Source organism: Mastomys coucha, unplaced genomic scaffold, assembly GCF_008632895.1.
Source record: "Mastomys coucha isolate ucsf_1 unplaced genomic scaffold, UCSF_Mcou_1 pScaffold3, whole genome shotgun sequence".
Lineage (NCBI taxonomy): Eukaryota > Metazoa > Chordata > Mammalia > Rodentia > Muridae > Mastomys > Mastomys coucha.
Window position 1 is genome coordinate 15,898,297 of NW_022196909.1, and position 22,032 is coordinate 15,920,328.

Here is a 22,032-nt window from a genome sequence, read left to right on the forward strand (position 1 = left end):
ACAAACTAGCAAAACAGTAAAGGCTATTGTCGTTCCTTTCGGTTGGCCCCTAAAGCTAGTTGATGTGACCCTCGTGCCAAAGATACCAGTTACCTCTATTGTGAGACATAGAGAAAGCAAACAGTAAGAGAGCTAAAGCCTCTCCCGATAGTCCTGGACGGTGCCATGCTGTCACCTGGATGGGGCCGTGCTGTCACCTGCACGGTGCAGTGCTGTCACCTGGACACTGCTGTGCTGTTGCCTGGACACTGCTGCAGTGTGTCACCTGCACGGTGCAGTGCTGTCACCTGGACGCTGCTGCAGTGCTGTCACCTGGACAGTGCAGTGCAGGCTTCCAGTGTGCATCAGGGATATCAGTGATTTTAACCAACTGGCAACATGTGGCCATTGGTGTGCAATGATGGTACAGTTCTTATTGGGGTAATCAACTGCCCTTATTGGACTCAAGACCTGCCTCCCAGGATGGTATACACACCTGGTACTATAAACCTGTTCAAAACTTCATGGTTATTAGGGTGTCTTAGTCCCTACGGGATCTACAATGGCTACTTAGCTAAAGTGACATGGTATAAAACTGATTTCTAAATCTATATGTTAAATTGTAAAACAAATAAAATAAGATGCTACTTTTAGTCTAATCAAAGGATTCCCCTCTTTGCCAGGAATGGTAGTTAATAAAGGGACTCGTGGGTGCTTATCATGCTGAAAATCAGTGGTGGTTGTGAGGTTAACTCTAAGCAAGACATTTAGGCTACTTCCCTCTAAGGCTCAGAGAAGGTCGTGTTACAGGGGCTAGAAAGAATGGGAGAAGCTAGTGACAGGAAGAAGAGCGAGGATGCAGTTATTGTTATCAGAATCTTGCAGCAGCTGGAGTTGCCTTTACAGGGCCAAGGAAGATAGAACCTATCATCGGTCAACCTTGGGTCAAGAGGAGCTCATGAGTCCCTACTTCTCCCAGCTAAACTGTTGGCCATGAGATGATGCTAGGGAAGGGGCAGTCATTGTCATCAGTTGCTTATCTATTAGTGAACATGGGTTACAAACCCAGGGTCACGAAGACTGCCCTGGTTAAATTCAATGGGTCAGAAAACAAAACAAGGATGGGAATGTGGGAAAGAGACTTGAAGGGAAGGTTGCCTTATAGTTGGAAGAGGAGATAGGATAGAATTAAATTGAGAGTAACACACACACACACACACGCACGCACACACATACACACACGCACGCACACACACACACACACACACACACACACACACACACACGGTGCATATCATACCGCCTAAGGAATTAATTAAGAAAAATTATAATCTGAATAATTGTCATCAGGTTCCCCCAATCTTCCTTTTGTTCTCCTTGTTGCTATAACATTCATCATCTGCTAATATATTACTTACTTCATACCATATCCCTTACCTATATGCTTTTCTGCTAGCCCAAGGAAAAGAGGTTTCCATTTTGATCACTGACACAGCCCCTTTTGTTCAAAAGCTAGTCTCTTTTGACTACTGTATAAATAGGTTGAATGTGGATCAGTGTTTAAATTGGATCATGTTTGGAACAGTAGACTTTTATGACTTTAGAAAAAAATACTTGATTATCTGCCATCTTAAGAATGCTATAAACAAATTAAATCAAAAAAAATTTCTTTGGTTTTTGGAGACAGAGTTCTGTGTTAGCCGTGGCTGCCCAGCGACTCACTCTGTAGACCATGCTGGCCTTGAAGTCAGAGATTCGCCTGCCTCTGTCTCCAAAGTGCTGCAATTTCAAAGATGTGTGCCATCACTGCCCAGCCCCAAAAAAGTTCTTAAGGCAAGCCTAACATAAGCGAAGCAAGAAATAATGAGACTTAATTGTTAGTGAAAACAGTAAGAGCTTCTCAGAGTTTTATAAAGTGTAGCTATGCTACTCATTAGTTTAAAAATAATTAAAACGTTTTAGCCTTTAAGGTTATTTAGACAAGAAGAATCAACTTAAATTATCTTCAGTTATTATAAGAAAAACTAAATTATAATACAATAAATCTTCAGGGAATTTCATAGAAAAGCAAGCAAAATATTGTGCTTGCGATCTCTTTTAGTAATAGGTATGAAAAGAAAAACAATTCAGTTAAAATAAAAGGCATTAATTTATGAGCATTTACAAACAGAACTCTACTGATATTAAACCAACCTAAAGTAGTAATCAGATGAAGTGATGTAGCTCAACAGGAAGGTAGTGGATGGCTGTACATGTACATGTACATGGGCTTCATTTGCTCCTGTAAATGCTTAGTGTTGAAAAACTTACAGTGTTAAAAACGCTCATGGAATTTAAACTCACCTAGAATGCCAAGAACATCGTGAAGATGAGCCTGTAATCCATCTGCGGGGCAACCGCAGTGAGTCACGTAAAACACGTTGGCTTGTGGAATGTTGGTGTTTTATAGTATCACAATATCGAAGTGTTGAGCAATCTTTACATTTTCTCAGCTTTCCTTCCTACTTCGTGCAAATTAACGAACAGCATGACTGCAAAGCTTGGCTGGTTCTCTGCCTGTAGAGACTCAGATAAGGAGTAGAGTGAGCTGTACTGGATCAGTCTCTCTTGTTGGATTGTTAATTTTCAAATCTTTTTAATACAATCTCCCTACTTAACTTTTTAAATAGTTTTTCATTTTACTTTTAAAAAATTCACTTTACATCCCGATCGCAGCCCACCTCTCTCCTCCTGATTTTTATCGCAACACAGAACTCAGTTCCAGGAGTAAAACAACAGAATTAAAAAAGGTGAAACTAAAAAAATAAGACTGCTCTGCTCTATTTTTAAGTGAATACCTTTTATTTTAACCATTAGCAAATAATATTCTAAAGTTATTTCATAAGGCTTTGTTTCCTATCCTATTATAGACTACCGGTAACTTCCGAGTCCTTGATTTATTAGCCTTTCTCTAATACTTGACCTTACATGCCGTTAGCCTTTATGTTCTCTGAATAAGAGTTGGTAATATTTCAGGGTGTTATAGTTGAACAAGATATACAAAATTCTAAAACTATAAACTATAATTTGGTGGTTCACAATTCCCCTTGTTATGTTTGTATTGACCATCTCTTACTCTTCTGGCATTATGAATACAGCTCACTCTATATTAGAGCTATGATACCCACATAATGGACAAGCTGGAGGTCTTTAATCATAAAGGAGATTACTGTAATTATAACTGTCATCATTAGAATCTTGCTATTTAGTCAATATTACTTATTCCAGGTTTGGAATCGGGAACAGGTTTGTTATCCAAAGTGTGACATAAGGTTCTTTTGGCAGTGTATGATTTATGAGACTAGAGGAACACTTATCTCTGGGACTCCGTTACATGATAATGGCTTGTTTTCTTTGACAGTGTAATTAATGTCTACTGTCTTTATCTCTTCATAGACCTGTTCTAAAGGTATTTCTGCCACAGCCTAGAACAGTGCTGTATAAGAACCAGTTCCAGTGTGTTCAGTTCTCATAGTGCCTCTGTACATATTATACAAAATTAGTAAGTTCACAGTGAAAACACAAATGTGTAAGTTAATCTTTGATTGTTTTTATGTTTGTTAGATTTACTCAGTATATAAATAGTCAGTGAAACACATTTTCTATTGGACAAGAGGTAAATCAATGAATATTAATTTTTACTTTGTATTATATTTAATTACCTAATAGAAAATCTTCTTGTTCTCTCTAGAAAAGTGACCATAAGGTGCCCACTTAGCATGCTGTCTTCATCAAGTTTTCAACATTTTTATGTGCAAGATCCCCTAGAAAACCTGTCATAAAACACACAGTATTTACACTCTTTTTTCCCTGCAAATATATTTGTGTAGTTTGAAAGAATATAAATCATTTGTGTTAAGGAACAAAAACTGAAAAATCATTGATAAACCACTGTAGTGATTTCAGAAAATTCATTCAATAGACCTAACTAAATCCTCAAAGTACCATAGCAACAAGTCCAAAAGGTGTCTACATATTTTAACCCTTATATAATTTTATGAGTTTAGGTTTATCTAAGATCATGAACCTTTTATTTTTGAATAAGATTGGAGAGAGAAGTTAAATATAAGATAAAGATAAAGCAAAAAAAAATTTTTGGCCGTCTCTTAATTATGTACTTACTCTTCAGGGTTGGGTATCAACTTTACTTACTCTAGTTGCTATTAAAATAGTTTCTCTTGAGACAATTACATCTTTGAGTTTTCTATGCTTTACTGAAAATAATGATTCTGTGTTGATATTGAATTTATAGTCATAATAAATAAAATATCCTTGATCATTCTTGATCATAAATTGTACCTGAGAACTATGTTTTGAAATCAAGGATGAGAATTGAACTTTGCTCCTCACTTGTATTAGGCCAGAGTTCTACACTGTGCTACGTTCCCAACCCTGAAAAAAATATTTTTATAATCCTTAACTTTATAAGCACAGTGCTAAAGTTCCTGTTTGTACATGTATATAAGACATGTACACATATTCACTGATACAAAATTTAGTGTGTGCATATATATGTGTATATATATAATTTCATGAATGCCATAATCCTTTGAGTAGATGTTATATATTTTCCCCCAGCTTAGAAGTGAGTTAATTATGGAATACAGAGTTTGTGTTCTAATCAGTCCAAGTCCAGATATAAGTTAGAATCAACAAATGAAACAGAGCTAGGTAAAGGATCTGAAGAGCTGACAAAAGCTTATTTTCGTTTGTTTCAAGACAGAGTCTCTCTGTGTAGCCATGGCTGTCCTAGAGCTCTTTTTGTAGACCAGGTTGGCCTTGAACTTACAAAGATCCACCTGCCTCTGCCTCCTGAGTGCTGGGATTAAAGTCATGTACCACCACACCTGGCCTGACTAAAGCTTTTGAACATGGACTCATTGACTGAGATCAGCACTATTAACCAGTACACTTCATGTTGACATGGTTAACACGCACAATTCATTACTCATGTTTACATGTTCATTGTTCATTTTTTCACGCAATTTTTCTACTTCTCATCCTCAAGCTTTGAAGGTTCTTGAATTACAAACTACCCTTATTCCTGTGTTTGGAAAGATATAGCACCTAACCTTTATTGAGGTTTATTGCTCCACAATGTTTAACGCTCTGACATTTACATATTTTTTAATAATTGTCACAGCACGTGACACCACAGTTTTCAAATTTTAACTCATCTTATCGAGACAGGGTCTCAGGTAACCTTGGTTGACTTCACATCTCTGTTTCTCTAGGATGACCTTCTGATACTTGTGGGTTTACAGATTAGCACACAGTACACGTGGTTTATTGTAGTGCTGGGTTCCAAACTTGGGGTTTTGTGCATTTGAGACGAGAATGCTGTCAACTGATCTATATTGACTCTGTAAATTTTAAAAGCAGCAAAACATGGCTTAAGCCGAGAGGCTCAGCTAAGTATACTTTTGATTGTATTAAATCATCTGTGTTGTTACTGGTTTCCGCTTCTCTTTCATGCAGAGGTACCTTCCTGTTGACACCCTAGAGACCGGCATCCCTCCTGTATATTTTTGCAGTGCTCACTACATTGAAATGCTGCTCAAGGCTGAGGTGCCGCTTGTGTTTTCAGCTTTCCATATGTCCGGGTTTGCTCCATCCCAGGTAATCCAATGGAGAGTACCAGTTCTTCACCTCTCAGGTCTCTGACTTTAAAGAAAAATGCTTTCCCCTAAAATGTAGGAAATATATTTAAATTAATAAAAGTTATTTGTGTAAATGTAAATGGATGCATGTATATTAATTAGATTAAATATTTACATATATTTATTTTCTTTTTTCTCCAACTTTTAACTAGCATTCTTTATTTCTTTGTTTTTATTAAATTACCAGTGATCCAAAAATAAGTCTAAATGGCAGTTGTTTAATATTATGTATTATTTATATTCTATTATATTTTTATATTTATATGAATTGTATTATATTTAAATTGATAAGAAGTTACTTAGCCATTTTATCATTAGTTAGTATCTACACGTTGCCACAAAAATTATCCACTATCTCTGCTGAAGACCATTTTTAGCTTTTAGTGTATGAAACATCTGCTTCAACTTTGAATCATGGAAATTTTAACTCTGTTTGGATGAAGCTCCTTAAAAAAGCCCAATATATTTAATATAATTTAAAACACTTGATTTTTTCATGCTTCTGAAAGTCCATTCTGAGAGCAGTGCTGATAAGAGATACTGCTTATTGTCCTCCTTTTGAGTAGCAGGGTTGAAATAGTTTATTTACTACATTTTAGTGCCTAATGTATATACTTTAATTTAGAGATGGATCCCCAAAGATTATAGGGGGAGCTATAATGTAGGGGGCCCTACATTATCAATGTAATGTTCAACGTAATTATCAATTTAAATCAGAAGAAAAATGTTCATCTATCAATTTTATGTATCTTGTCAGTCTGAGATAGCTTTATCCGTATATAATGCATAAAACCATATGTAATGCAAAAAATGTATATAAATGCATGGTGACTCACATTCACAATCCTAGCCCTTTGAGAATGTGAGGCAGCAGGACTGCCATGAGTTTGAGACCAGCCTGGGACACATAGCGACTTCTAGACCAGTCTCTGTTACAGTGTGAGACATTTTCTAAAATTAACAAGCTAGCAAAATAAAAACATAAACGAAGCCTGTAGATGAGTAATCCGTTTATTTAATAATATGATTTCTAAACAGTGGCATGATTCTCTTAATAATATAAAAATCCTTGGAGCAACTCCCACTGTGAGCTAATCACTGGTCTTAAGTGCCCATCACTGCCTTGCTGATTATGTACCACCTTATTACTAATTGTAAAATATAAACACAGGCATTAGTAACTAAATGGGCACCTATGATTAAGTCATTATTTGGGTATAGATTTTGTGGTTTGAAGCTTACTCGTTTTGATCTAATTAGGAGCAGTGATTTTTGAAGCTGTGTATTTTTTAAGCATGTGGGATTGGCTAGTTAGTGAAGGATTTGTGGGAACATTGCTAAATGAAACACATAGATCTCTAGAGCGAAAACAATAGGCTCAGTTGCTGTGCACCAAACTACATGTGGCTAGAAAAGTGCATTTGTTGATGGGTGTTTCTTCTCAGAGTAACAGACTAGAAAGAAGGCAGCAGTGGGAATTTATATTCTCTTTTAAAGTAGGCAATGTAAAATCACATTCCAAGTAACTTTCCATTATCAGTTTTACCTTTTACTAACTTATCTCACTGCATTTTCTGTACTTCCCTGGTATTTAAAGTACTTTGTATCTTTAATCTCTTCTTCCTTAGGGACACCATCATGCATAGCATTGATTATTACACCAGACTATGTCAGCAAACAGGGGGTAACTTGACTGACCCTGCTGCACAGAATACATGAAACCATATTTGGTATTCATTTTCATCATATTAATCAGCATCGGGAGCTTATCAATCACCATCATCACCGTCAGAACAGCATATCCATCATCATCTTCCTTTGTTCCTTTTTACTTCCATTATAAAAACAAGACAATAGAAAACTCTTTCATGTTTTATGACACAGTACTGTTTTAAAAATGTAAAATTATGCAGTGAAACCAGATCTTCCAGATGTATAACAAAAATAATGTCATATTTGCAATCAATATTTGTACTTGAGGAAATGTTTGCCAATTGTAATTCATTCACAGTTGTAACTTTCATCATGTGGAAAAACTCCATCATCAGATGGAGAAGCTTAAGAATGATGTAGTAGATGCACTCACTATATTGAAACCACTCAGGAACACTTCTGTCGGGCTCTACCTATGTAGTCCACACTTCTTTTAACTTGAAGCAATCTTCCTGCCTTAACTGAGATTTCAGGTTTATGTCACCATGCCTGGCTTTTATTCTTAAGTTATTCTTTTCCTTTTCTCTAATTCCTTGTATAGAAACAAATGATGTAAAGCTAGATGTTAAAAATGATACCTTTGAATAAAATAGTTGATCATTTAGAAATCACACTTATTTTGACTTCCTTGATTTTCTTGTAATCTAGATACCAGTAGAAGTAATTTAGTTCATTTAAAATAATATTGTGTTGTATATTAGTGACATTTAACATGAGCTTAAGTATATGGTAGCATATCAAAATTCTTAAGGAAACTACAGTACAATGTGTGTTTTGTGTGAGTGATCTTACTTCTTTATGATCCTGAATGTTATTTAAATATGGAATACCTAATAGCATAACTACAAACCTAAGATTTCATTTACCATGTGGTTGTCATTAATTAAAAAGGCATTATGATCACAGGATGGGATGAAAAATGTGCTCTTAATGTCTGGAATTCAAAGGTCAGTAGTTGGCATCAGTAATGAGATATAGAAAACAAAAATTCAGTAAGGCATTCTTGTTTTGATGAACCACATCTCCCTCAGTAATCAGAAGACGGAAGTTCTAACCTTCTTCACTTCAGAGTACACTGTACTACACGTAAGGTGTCTCAGAAATCTCTACGTTAAAATGATGTTGGTAGAGTGGCCCTACCTCAGGCTATTGTAAGAAAAGATTTGGACAGGGCTAAGACAGTTATCTACATGGTAGAGATGGCTCTGAACATACTAGCCCCACTAATGCCTTCACCATAGGTTTCCTTGGAAAATAAGAAAGTTAATTGTTTTCTCTGCCTAGTTTCTGCTTCTTTGTTATGATGGGACTAGCAAATTAATACGTTAGCCAGAGGCTAACAGATTTGGCTAGCCAAAAGTTGAAATAAGAGGTAGAAAAACCACCTCATAGAATTTAAGAAAAAGTTCCTAAAGGACATAGAGTTAGAACAAAAACAACGGGTATATTTCTATCCTTAATACCCTTGTTAAGTTGAGATAAGCCACCATATCTGCTTGCTTTCTCCTCTGAAGTTCCACTCTTAGCCCTGGGAGCCTAAGGAGCCTGTGGCCTTGAACCTGCATTACCCAGACCCTGACTTTTTAATCGTTTCATGTATTACTGTTTGGGAACTGGCTTACAGTTCAGAGGGTTGGTCCACTGTGGTCATGGTGGGAAACATGGTCACATGCAGATGAACATGGTGCTGGAGAAGGAGCTGAGAGTTCTACATCTGGATCAGCAGGCCACAGGAAGAGACAGTGACTCTGGGCCTGGCTTGAGCATCTGAAAGTTCAAAGACCACCCCCAGTGACACACTTCCTCCAATAAGGCTACACCTACTCCAACAAGGATACACTTACTAATAATAAATATAGTACATAACAATGCTATGAAAATTATAGAGTCAAAAAGGAAAGCCTTTTTGTAAAAGTCTTCTTTTTTAATTACTCTCTATGTTAGCTCCTGGTTCATATGTACTTTGTGCTTGGTTTAAATTGTTCTCTGAGTTCATTGGCATTAATGTAAGATTTTGCAGTCTATCATCTGCATAATTACACATGTGTGATTCCAGGTGGGATGGAAAAAACTAACATCTGTGAACTCAGGTAGTCTCATGGCATTTGTTAGTGGAGGGCAGACTGGTGCTTTGCGTAAGAGGAAGACGATGCATCAGATGAACTTGCATATGCGCAGGAGTGTGGGCAGGGCATGCAGCATCAGGTCCTTAGCTCCTGAATCAGCATGCCATGAGTCTTCTTACCCATGAAGCAAACATGAAAGATAGAACTTTTAGGTCGCTAGATAGAATGTCTTTCTATTTTGATTAAATGCAGGACTTTTTAATTGTTTCATGTATTACTGCTTACTACTTTTTAATAAGCAAGTGTGGCTTTAAATCCTTATAAATAAACTTTTTTTTCTTTCTCTCTTTTTCTTTAAGATTTGCCTACAGTGGATAACTCAATGTTTTTGGAATTACTTAGATTGGATAGAAATATGCCATTATATTGCTACTTGTGTTGTCCTTGGCCCTGATTATCAAGTGTATATCTGCATAGCCATTCTCAAACATCTGCAGCGAGACATTCTCCACCACACCCAGACTCAAGATCTGCAAGTCTTCCTCAAAGTAAGTATGAGCATGTCTAGAGGAAAAAGTTGTTATAAAATAATCACTAATTTGGAACACTTCATTGTTATCTTAGTCATTTTTCCATTGCTGTGATAAAACATCATTACTAAAACAGTTTATAGAAGAAAGCATTTAACCTTGGGGCTCACAGTTTCAGAGGGTTAGAGTCAATGACCATCATGGCAGGGAGCATGGTGGCAGATAGGCATGGCATTGTGGAAATAGCTGAGAGCATACTTCTTTATCCACAAGCAAGAAGCAGAGAGAGCTACCTGGAAATGGACAGTGATACACCTCCATCCACAATTCTGTATTTCTTAATCCTCCCCAAATAGTTTTGCCAACTAGGGACCAATCATTCAAATATGTGAGCCTATGAAAGCCATTCTCAATCAAACCACAACCACTGTCAAATGTTATCAAGACACTGCTCCCCAAATCTACTCTGAGTGGAGATCAGGCTGTCTTTATTTTCAAGATGTGGATAGAGTTAAGTTGCCTGAACACTATAGAGTTAGAGATGGATCCAAAGCTTCGGTTAACCGAGTCAACTGAAAAATATTGCTGCATCATGATCAATGAATGCTTAGTTTGTTAGTTCAAAACTTTTATACTTGTTAAAAAATTAATGTTTCAGAATATTTTCCTAACTTTTCCATTTTCATATAATGTTTACATGAAATATTATCCTTTCATAGCACTCATAAGAATGCAGTATTTGATAGTATCTTTAAACAAAATAAGTTTGCTTACTTCCTAAATCACAATATAATATATTTGAAGTTTGGGAGATAAGCAGGCATTATATGTAAATACTTTGCTATATGGAGTTATTGTTGGGCTTGTTAGAAATCCAACTGTTTAATGTTGAAATCATAACTGAGTTTGACACATTTTACTGTTGTTCATCGCCCTCCCCATCCGTTCCACAGTGACACAACTACATTCATGCATCAAAAAGAGAAAGCATATTTTACTAGGTGAAGGAATTTTGTTTTAGTAATTCGTGTTATTCTTTGCTGTTAGGTATTTGTCCGAGTTAGTTTCTATTCGGTGACATTTTTTGAGATAAGACCATCAGTCACATGAGACTGCCAGCCAGTCATTTTTGCTGAATACATTTTGAATTCAAAACACCTTACACTATAAACATCAATAGAATTGTAATCATAGGATCTTTATTAGTGAAAATGATCGACAAAACAAGGGTTGTACATGTAAGAGGTACACTAACACAGAAGCGCATCTGATGAGTTATCTGAAGTGATCCAGAGAAACGGCCATTTAAACACAGGGGCAATGAAGGCAATGAAGGCTCATACTGAGTAGGGCCGCTTGGTCAGCTGTGTGTGGCCAGGTACTAGAATTTTAGGGTTTAAAATTTGTCTATGCTCTTATATCTAAATTTCCCCTAGCACATAGTTAGTTCTCTCTGAGTTTACTTTATTATATATATTTTATCAATGTCTGAGCTTGTGTTTCTGTTCATCATTTTCAGCACATCCTTTAGCTTTAAAAGAACTGTGATATGGCCTGTTCAACATTTTTTCAGTAAATATCTGATGAAAAAAATTAGTAGAAAATTCAATTAGGTGAGCAAATTAGTTTTACCTATACTGAGCAACAAAACATTGGTAAAGTTTTGAGATATTTCCTGCCGTCATCCTTGTTAGATGGATGCCTGCCTTGACATACCTTTCTCTAGTTAATGTCGGTGACTACAGTAGTGTCACCTTACTCTGGTCAGTGCTGATGACTACAGCGATGCTTGTTTTAAGAAAATCTCAAACATTCGATTTAACTAATGAAGACTCAAAAGCCAGGTGTTGAGGTGAAAGCCTGCTAGCTCAGAGAGGTAGAGCTCTCTTTCTCTACACTGTCTCAAAAACCTCTCAAACTGAATGCTCCTCCCTTCTGCTTCCTGTGTGTCTCTCTATCCATCCTCCTGTCGTCCTCTTTCTCAATCATTTTTTTTCTCCTATGTTCACTGGTTGCTTGCTCTTCGTCTTGACCTATGGTTGACTTTATTTAATCCTGTTTACAATAACCAGATAGCTCTTGGATTAAAGGTGTGTGCTAGGTCTGAGCGACACCACAAGGAGAAACCGGTTTGTCTAGAAAATAACACAGTGTGATCCCGGATTCTGCAACACAGCGCTGCCATCTTTTTCTGGTGAACATTGGCGACTACCGCAAGACCGTCTTTGGACAGCTGCCAAGAAAAGTTGTAATAGGGTGTTAAAACGTGACCAGTTTAAATGTGTACCAGCCTCCATTGTGTGCTTGGTGGAGTGCTGTCTCTCAGTTTATCCTAAAGGGTTTAAATGGAGTGGAAAGTTTATCTTCTAATTCCTATTTAAATTACTAGAATTTGAATTGAGTTGGTTAAATCCAAGCTAAGACCTGTTGGGAAGGAATTAACTTTAGTATGTATCCTAGAGCTGACCTTTCTTTTAAATTCTTTATTTGTAGTTTTTTTGAGAGACTGGGAAAAGCATTTCTGGCTGGGACTGTGATTTTATTCTTATTGTTTAACTTTCCATGTGTGGTTCTCAAAAGCCTCTCTCTCTCTCTCTCTCTCTCTCTCTCTCTCTCTCTCTCTCTCTCTCTCTCTCCCTCCCTCCCTCCCTCCCTCTCTCTCTCTCTCCCTCTCTCTCTCTCTCTCTCTCTCTCTCACCTCACTCATTCACTCACTCACTCACTCACTCACTCACTTACTCACTCTATACCTTGCAGGAAATAGGACATTTTGGTGTAGTTTACTTGAATGCATATATATATATATATGCATATATACTAATTTGAACTCCATTAAGACCTATAGTAGCATCTTTTTTTGCAAAATATGTGACAATTTGTACAACTATTTTAGCTATATGTAGTCACATATAGGAACATGCAGCATAGACTTGTTGAAGGGGAGAAAACACTTATTAACATTTCTTCATACAATGAGAAACCATATATATATGTACATATATATACATATATATATGATAATATTCCTTAGATTGACAATTCCATCATTTTTGTCCTTGGTTTGTCTGTCTGCTGATACTACTTCTGAGAGGAAAGAAGTTGAACGAAACAATTGTAAACTCTTCTTTTGTAAATAATTCATGTTTAATCTATGAAATCTAATGAGAGGGTAAAGAGATGGCTTAGTGTAATGGCAACTAAAAACCCAAGTTCAACCCCCAGGAACCCCTCATGGTAGAAGGAGAGAACTGACTCCTACAATTGCCCCTGTCAGGCATTGTTTTACACAGGCACACAGAAAGACATGCATAGAAATTTCATTAAGGAATAAAAAAATGATGTTTCATTGTGTAAAAATAACTAGAACGAGCATTTGACTGTTAGAAACATCCTGTGTTTTAGTTACTATAACATTACTAACCCTTCAGTCATCACGAGCTGTCCCAAGAACCTCTAAAAAATTAGATATGTGCTTCTTTTCCCAACGTAAGTTCACGTATTGATTGAAAATGAGAAAGTGTCATGACCAAGCTGGCTTTGCCAGTGATAGTCTGTGTGAGATGTTCCATAGAGGCAGTACCAGCCCATCGCTCTTCACTTTAGATTAGGATCAGGATTTTAAATCAAACCATTGAGGGTCTAGATCCCTTGCCTGCATTTCCAACAGCCCACTGAAGAGTTTTTTAGTGTTCTGAATCACTAAACTAGAAAGACAAGACGAGGTGGCTTAGATTAGTCAGTGGGGAGCACCACTAATTGTCAGCCCCAGTTCATGAGGGAGCACTGTGGTTGTAAGGAGAATGCACGTGGATGGGGTTGGATGGATACTTGATTTTCCCGATCTCATTATACCATTGAGATATCAGAGGCAGAAAATGTCATGGGTATGGCTTGATAGAAGCCAATATCTATCTATGATTTGCTGCTGCTTTGATTTTTAGCCTTTTATTTTATTTATTTATTTTTAAGACAGTGCCATATTACTTAGCCCTGGTTGACCTGGAGCTGGCTATTTAGACTGGGCTGGCCTTGAATGCTAAGAGATTAAAGGCATGCACCACCAAGCCTGACTCGTTTTGTTTCACACAATATCCTCATAGACAGCAACAGAATATGAGCTGGATCATAGAATAGTCAAGAGTGTTCTCCTCACACTTTACAGAGACATCTTTTGAAGCTGTGATGAAGCTCTCAAGCTTAATCCTGAGACTGGGTGTGACATATTTATTTATGTATTTATGTACTTTATTCCTTTATTAGTAATTTTTCTTCTTGGGTTGCTAGGGAATCTGAAAGATTTATTTTGAAATGTTTTGATTTATATCAGTTGCTTTTCTTTTTCTTTTCTTTCTTTTTTTTAAGTATAGAATAGAGTTTATTTAGGGCATGGGAAGGGGAGTTAAGAGGGTAGCAGAGGCAGAGAAAGGCAAAGAGAAGGAGAGAGTAGAGAAGTAGGGGCTGGCCATGGCCATGACCACATAGAGAGAGGGGGAAGGAATGGGAAGAGAGGGGGAGCAAAGGAGCAAGGGCAAGGGAGAGAAGCAGGAGTGAGAGAGCAGTTGCTTTTCGGTTTCTGTAATAAAACACCACTACCAAAAGGCTTTATTTCATCTTTCAGTTATCAGTTCATTACAGAAGGAAATCTGGGCAGGAACCATGAGGCTGAAACTGAAGTAGGGACCGAGAAGTAATGCTAGCATCTTCGGCTTGGTCAGCTACTTTTCTTATACAGCCCAAGTACTCCTGCTCAGGGGTGGAACCATTTGCATTGGGGTGGGCTAGGTCCTTGAACATCAATATACAGTCAAGGAGCTGCCCCTCAGACATATCTACAGCTAAGATTCTGTCTTCCTGGGTATAACTAGCTTCGTATCAAGATTACAAAACCATAAAACAATAATTCAATTCTATATATTAAAACAGAACTGTTTTGACTTTAAAGTACATGTAATTCAACTCTGAAAGAATTTTTTTTTTTTTATCTTCAAGAGCCACCGAAAGTCTCTGGCTACCACAGTTACAGAAAGAAAAACATTCAACAAAGTTAATGTTCTAAAATGTTTTAGCTAACTAGAAAATCCAAATCATTTTTGTTTCAGAGAAAAAAATTGACTAGTGGACTTCTATGTAACAGAACTATTAAAAATCATCTCTGTACTCATAGATTCACTGCAAGCTGTGTTTGTAGGGTCTGTGTTTGTATGGGGAAAGTCTGAGTATTTCATGGACTGGCCTGGCCTATTACTTCCTCTCTCACATGCTTATAGGCTGTCAGAGATTGTTAGCGTTCATCTGTCTGTGCACACAGGGGACAAACCTCACCCAAATGCCAAGGCTAGGGAAAGACTGCCTTCCACTGGAAACCAGGCTGCGATAGTTCAGAATGCCTCATCAACAGTCCTCCAGGGAATCCTGCATATTGTAGAAAATTAATTTATAGTTATGAGAAAAATCAGATTGATTTCAACCCAATCAGTAAATTATTGAGAGGGAATTTTTGTTGATGGCTATTGCAGCTGCTGTTATCAGAAGGTAATAACAGAGTAGAAAATGGAGATTAGACAGAGAAAAACTGATTAAATGCTAAGCTTTAGAAGACAAAAGTGCACGTATTATTAATGAAGTTCAACTCAGGGAATAAATAAAACAGGCCTCGTATAGCATGAGCTGTATTTTCAGGTGTTGGCTACATTGCTCTCTGTCACTTGAAAACACTTTCTTTCTGCCTCCCTCATCATGTGAGCAAGTGCCTGGGCCCACTGATCCATCTCCACAGCCAGCCCTGGGCATATATTTTTCATAATAAATATTTCAGCTGAACAAAACCCTTCTTAGATGCTTTTATGAGATTTGGTATCCTTGCAAATCATTTAAGCAATCCTTGTTAAATTTTACAGTTTTTAATAAATGAACTATCTTCCACTTAAACTCACCCAAGTCTTTTCCTCCATAAATTAATATTTTTTTTAAATTACTACTTAAAAGTCACTATAATCTTGCAAACACAAGTAATCAGATGTTTGGGAGTGAATAGACTCACTCATATAACCAGAAAACCAAGGAAGGTAGCCCATGTCAACACAATTATCTTTCTGTAACTTATGTCTATGTCACAGTAAATCAAGATATCAAGCTTAATGGGCTTGTGGTTGCTGAAAAATATTTAAGTCTCTATTATCTTTGGAAAGTATAATATATGCAAAGTGCTTTTAAAAGTATATGTATAATTTGCCTTTCCTCACAGGCATATCCCTGAGGATTTGTGAGAAAAGACCATGAAGTCTTAGCGTCTACGATAGGTAGTTCCCTTACACTCTTGACAAGGAGTTGAGGAGCAAAAACTGAAGTCAGTAACCATGCTGCATCGCTCTCACTTCTCTGTCTGATGTGCTCAGGGGAGGGTATCCCAACCACTTCAAGACTGTCAGTTGACACTGTTATAACCCACATTAATGCTTTAAGTGCTTAGCGAATGTGAGGCGTGGACAGAGGATTTTAGAGATATTATCTATTTATTCTTCAACTTATTCCACTACTTACTGTGTAGCAACAGTGTCCCCAGCACTGTAGTAGTCACATGATAGAGTGTCTATGCTTCTCATGGTTCTTAAATTCTTCTGGGAAAAACAGTCTAAGTCAATATTACTGACATTATACTTCTTACTAAAGGACACTGACGTGGCGAGGCAGGCATCGTTTGGGATACTCAAAAGGATAAGAAGGGCCCTGTATGCCTTAAAAGGAAAACCTTATAAAGATCTGCGTGGGTAGAGGGAAGTTCTCATCAAAGCAGAGAGAGCCAGCTGCAAAGCAAAATGGCAAGAACTAGCTAAGCCTCCTTAGAGCAGTGGTTCTCATGCTGCCTAGCACTGCGACCCTTTAATCCAGTTCATGTTGTGGTAACTCCAAGCCACGAAATTATTTCCATTGCTACTTTGTAACTGTAATTTTGCTACTGATATGAATTCATAATATAGAACTCTTATTTGCAGGCTATGTAATATGTGGATTTCCACCCACAGGTTGGGAACCACTGCCTTAGAGGGTCAGGATAAGCACTGTAGACAGAACAAGGTGGGCATATAAAGATGGTAGGGGAACATAAAAGGCTTTGTGCCCTTTGATAAGACTTTCAGGTTTTAGAATATATCATCCGCAGAGCAAACCTGTTACTCTGTTTCCCATTGGCACATGTGAAATTAATATTTAGAGTCAGTAAACTTGTATGAGTTCATAATCTAAAAATTAGTGTGGAAACGTTTTAAAGCTTGATTGGCTGAAACTAAATCCTATCTTCCTATTAAATCAAATTGTCCCTGGTGTCTATATGGTTACCTTTTAAATAATATTCTAAGTTCACTGGAACCTGATCAAATGTTTTCAACTGTTAAAAAGAACTTGGAATTAAAGTTTTATATTTCAAGGAAAGGTATTTACATCATATCATGTAATAACATACAGAAAACTGTAGTTAAGACTGGTTATTTCTAATGCTTTGTGGTAATTCAGCATCTAAAATGCAGAATTTGTGATAAAGCAGTAATTTAAAGCAAAGTGATTGAATAGCAGTTAGCTATAATATGAAATGTAGCATGCTCTCCATGAACATCCTAACCCAAATTTAAATTATTGTATTAGCCTATTAAAGTATTTGCTTGAGTGACTATTTCACTATTGTTACAAAAATGGTTAGTGTCACTATATTTGCTTCCCTGTTTACAGAATAGAGTGATTCCAATGTGCTTAGATCTGCCAATGAAACGAATGAAGGAATGCTCCAAGGAAATAGTTAATGATGACTTGAGCAGTAGTTTAGCAATCTAAATGGTCATAATCACAAGTAAGGCTTTCCCAAGAAAAGCATTAGAGAATGTTTAGGCTTACGTGAAAAATAGTCTGCTTTAAAGATAAAGTGCAAGTTTGGTACTTTAAAATTTTCTTTAGAAATAAAAATTGCCTGCAAAATTTTCAAAACGAACAATAGAGTTTAAAATTGCATTTAAAATGTATATTTAAATCTTTTACTTATAAAATGAGACTTCAGTAACCTTGTAGGCCATTATTATGAATCTATCTTCAGTGTAGTTACTAGACCATTTCTTTTAACTTTAAAATTAATATCTAAAAGAGGAGCCAGTTTTTTGAAAAATATATATTTTAAAGCAAAAATATATTTAAGCCAAGCATTAGCTGTGACTTCCATAGTAGTTTTATGTTTAAAGGAAAGTAGAACAATAATTAGAAGATGGTAAGTCATTTTGATTCTTTTTTTGGCCAGGAAAGTATTATTACATCTATTGTTCAAGCACTGCTGAGTTCCACTGTAATCTGCATTTAATGAATAATAGCTTTTATTTGACAATCATGAATGCCTTGGGAAGCAGTTCTCATGGTGTTTGATCTTCTTTGCTAGGAAAGATGTTGCTGCAGTTGCCTTCCAACTTAGGGATATTGTTAGGGTAGAAACCGTCAAAGTCAAGTCACATATAACTTAAAGAAAATGGGTAAATTCATAAGAGTTCTGTACCTACAACAATAGCTATTTAAGGTGAATTCTGGCCCAGTGTGATCAGGCTCACTTTGATCCTTTTCCACCTTGTGCAATAGAAACAAATTTACAAAGACCTACTATTCTACCATTAATCAAGTGAACATCTCTTTGTTTTTGTTTTATTTTGTTTTGTTGAGACAGTCACTCAATACATTGGCCAGGTGGCTTTGAATCTACTCTCCTCTTGCTATAGTCTGTCAATGGCAAGGATTACAAACGTATGCCACCATATCCAGTTGAACACCTTCTCTTTCATTCAGTGTGTGCTGGATAGTTTTATGTCAACTGGATACAAGCTAAAGTCACTTGAGAGGAGGGAAGCACAATTAAGAAAATGCTTCCATGATATCAGGTTATAGGTAAGCCTTTAGGGCATCTTTTTAGTTAGTGATTGATGGAGGAGGTCCCAGGCCCTTGTGGGTGCTGCCATCCCTTGGCTCATGGTCCTGAGTTCTATAAGAAAGAAGGCTGAGCAAGCCATGAGGAGCAAGCCAGTAAGCAGCACCCCTCCATGGCCTCTGCATCAGGCCCTGCCTCTGGATTTCTGCCCTGCTTCAGTCCCTGTCCTGACTTTCTTTGCTGATGAACAGTTCTCTGGAAGTGCAAACCAATAAACCCTTTCCCAAGTTGCTTTGGCCATGGTGTTCCAGCGCAGCAATCATGACCCTCAGAGAAGTTACATGTTTATCAATCTGAGAGCATGCTGCTGACCATGGTTGTTAACAGTCTACATGCAGTGCTCATCTTCCCCACCTTTCTGTCTCATGTGCACAGCCAAGGGCTTGTGTATGCTGATAGGATGCGTGAGTGAACAGTGGAAGAACCGGTGAAACAGTGTCCTTTACTTTAAAAGTAAAAGTAAAGTTTAAGGGTTTTCCTCAGGTGGTGATGTCAACTGTAAATTTCAGGTTCTTCAGTTTCTGTCAACTTTTGTTGATCAATAATAGTTTTAGATTGTACCTTGTCTTCAAAGTATGTCGATTTTAAGTAACACATGGCACAATAATAAAATTCTTCCTATTTGCTGTGAATTATTACTTAGAAGCTTGTATATATGAGGTTTCATGTATGTAATATATGACATTAATATATAATATGCATAATATATAATATTCATATGTAATATAAAAATTATAACATATACATATATATGAGTACTTTTGAGGACCTTAAAAATTATACTTCATGTGAAAAGTTGTATGTATTTCTAGCTATCTTACATTGTTTTCTCTCTTCTATCACCTCTAGCAAACTATCTGGTATGATATGCATTGCCTTTTACTCTTTTGGCCTATTTTTTTTGTATATTGTTATTCATTTTTTGTCTTTAAACTATAAACCTGTGGAAAGCATGAATTGCCACAAAATTTTATAACCTCAAAAGCTAACATCATTATGTTGAATTGAGCATAACTATTCTGAAGGTTTTCAAAATACCTTCCAGGTAAGATACTACACTAGATAATATTTGAATATGCTAAAAGACCCAGTTAACACCCAACCCCCAAAGACTCTAAAATTCTAAATGTTCATGCTGTTTATTCTTGAGTGCCTTGTTTTGGACACTAGCCATTAAAAGCACAAATGAATGCCTACATGCTCCATGCCAGCATAGTGAACCACATGCCCAGTGCCAGCATAGTGAACCACAGGCTGATGGAGATTGTTATGAGCAGTGGCCACAGCTCAGATGTTCCTTGCAACATCACAACATTCTTTGATACATATAGCTCAGGACCTTTACTAGTTACATATCCACTGTTGAAACATGGATAAAATATCAGGAAGATTTCATCATTTAAGAGTTTGGATTTTGTTGCTGCCACTGCTTCTGTTGTTAGCTGTAAGGCATTTTTGTGTTTTAAAATAACCTTGCTCCACAAGGCCATGATTCATTCCTGACAGATAACAGACACAGCTCCCCAAATGAAAAGCAATTACATGTTTACCAACTACGTAAACTGTCCCAACATCTATAGCTGAAAACAAATGATCCTACAGCTATTTAAACATTCTTCACTTGGAATTGTGTATCTTTCTCTGAGTAAATGAATTCCCCTTCCTGTTTTCCTGGCAGGAAGAAGCACTGCATGGGTTTCGCCTGAGCAACTATTTTGAATACATGGAGATTCTGGAGCAAAACTACCGACCAGTGCTGCTGCGAGACATGCGCAGCATCAGAGTGCAGAGCGCATAGACCAGGAGAAACACACTCCAATTTTATGTCCTCTTCATTTGTAAAGGAGACAAGGCAGCTTGATGGTGTTCTGTCTACATCTGTAAGATCCTTTGTGTGTCCATGCACTGTACATCAGCACTGTGGGGTTTGGAACAGAATATATTCATCTTGCTCTTTGCTCAATGTGTGGAATTAAGTGAGTTCATTTGTGAAGTCCCTTGTTCTTTAAATTTTTAGAATAAGTTCTAGGTTATAGTTTTTATTTTATGTTTGACTTACAAAGGGATCAAAGACCTTAATGTAAAACCAAAATATTTGAAACTACTAGAAGAAAAACTCTTGAAAATATGAACATAGCCAATGGCTTCCAAGTAAGATCCTGATAGCTAAGGAAATAAAAGCAGGCATGGACAGATTGTACAACAACGTACTTGCAAAGTAAAAGAAAGGAAAGCTAGGGTTTCAACCATGGAAAATCCTAGCCAATTATTCACCCAATAAAGGGATAAGATTTAGAACATATGTTGAACTTATTTAATTACAAAACAGTAGAAGATCAAAAAGACTCCAGTGAACAAGTGGGCAAAGAAGAGAGCAGACCCTTCACACGATGAAGTACCAGTTGTGAACGAGTACCTGAAGAGAAGCTCTCTGCCTTTACCCACCTGGAGAATGACCATCCAAACTACTTCACCTCATCAGAATGGCTATCAAGAAAACCAATGGCAGTCAGGACTGGTGGGGAGAAGGGACTTAGAAATTACTAGTGGCTATGTAAATTCTTCTAGCTACCGTGGAAATCGGTGTGCAGGTTCCTCAAAAAGCTAAAACGTGACTCAGCCATACCACTTATATGATATAAATAAGTACATAAATTTCAGGTGACACTGAATATCCCTGCACATCTTTGTTTATCGTGACACCACTGACAATAGCCAGGTTATGGAATATGACAAAATATTCATAGTGTGTGGACACAATAGGGATTTACTCAGCCACAAAGAACCAAATTAAGCATTCGCAGGAAATTGGGATCAGAGATCATGTTAGGTGGTAAAAGGCAGACACCTAAAGACATGTACACAGGTTTTATCTCCTTTGTGAACGCTGTGGGTGGGGCACTAAAATAAAATAATAAGCAGTGGGAAAGGTACAGGGATTGTATGAATATAGTGGAGGTCTGAGGACCACAGAGGCGGCTCAGTGGGTAAAGACACTTGCCTCCAAGCCTTGGTGTCACCCCCTCACACCCATGTGGTTGAGGACAGGTGTGGAGGGTGAGGGGCAACTTGGAGGAGGTGGTATTCTTCTGCTA

At 37.1% G+C, this 22,032-nt stretch overlaps 1 protein-coding gene across 2 annotated transcripts in view; it reads left to right on the plus strand.

Moving 5' to 3' along the window:
* Positions 1 to 21,592, plus strand: part of Tbc1d32 (TBC1 domain family member 32) — a 223,553-nt gene extending 201,961 nt beyond the window's left edge. The window contains exons 31-33 of one of the 2 annotated variants that reach the window (XM_031348713.1): positions 5,497 to 5,637; positions 9,817 to 10,005; positions 20,616 to 21,592. In XM_031348713.1, coding sequence (XP_031204573.1) covers positions 5,497 to 5,637; positions 9,817 to 10,005; positions 20,616 to 20,735 — 450 coding nt within the window. In that variant the 3' untranslated portion in view covers positions 20,736 to 21,592. Of the gene's footprint in view, positions 1 to 5,496; positions 5,638 to 7,306; positions 7,460 to 9,816; positions 10,006 to 20,615 lie in introns of those variants that run through there. The other variant, XM_031348714.1, reaches the window with a different exon arrangement.
* The last annotated feature ends 440 nt before the right edge of the window (positions 21,593 to 22,032 follow it).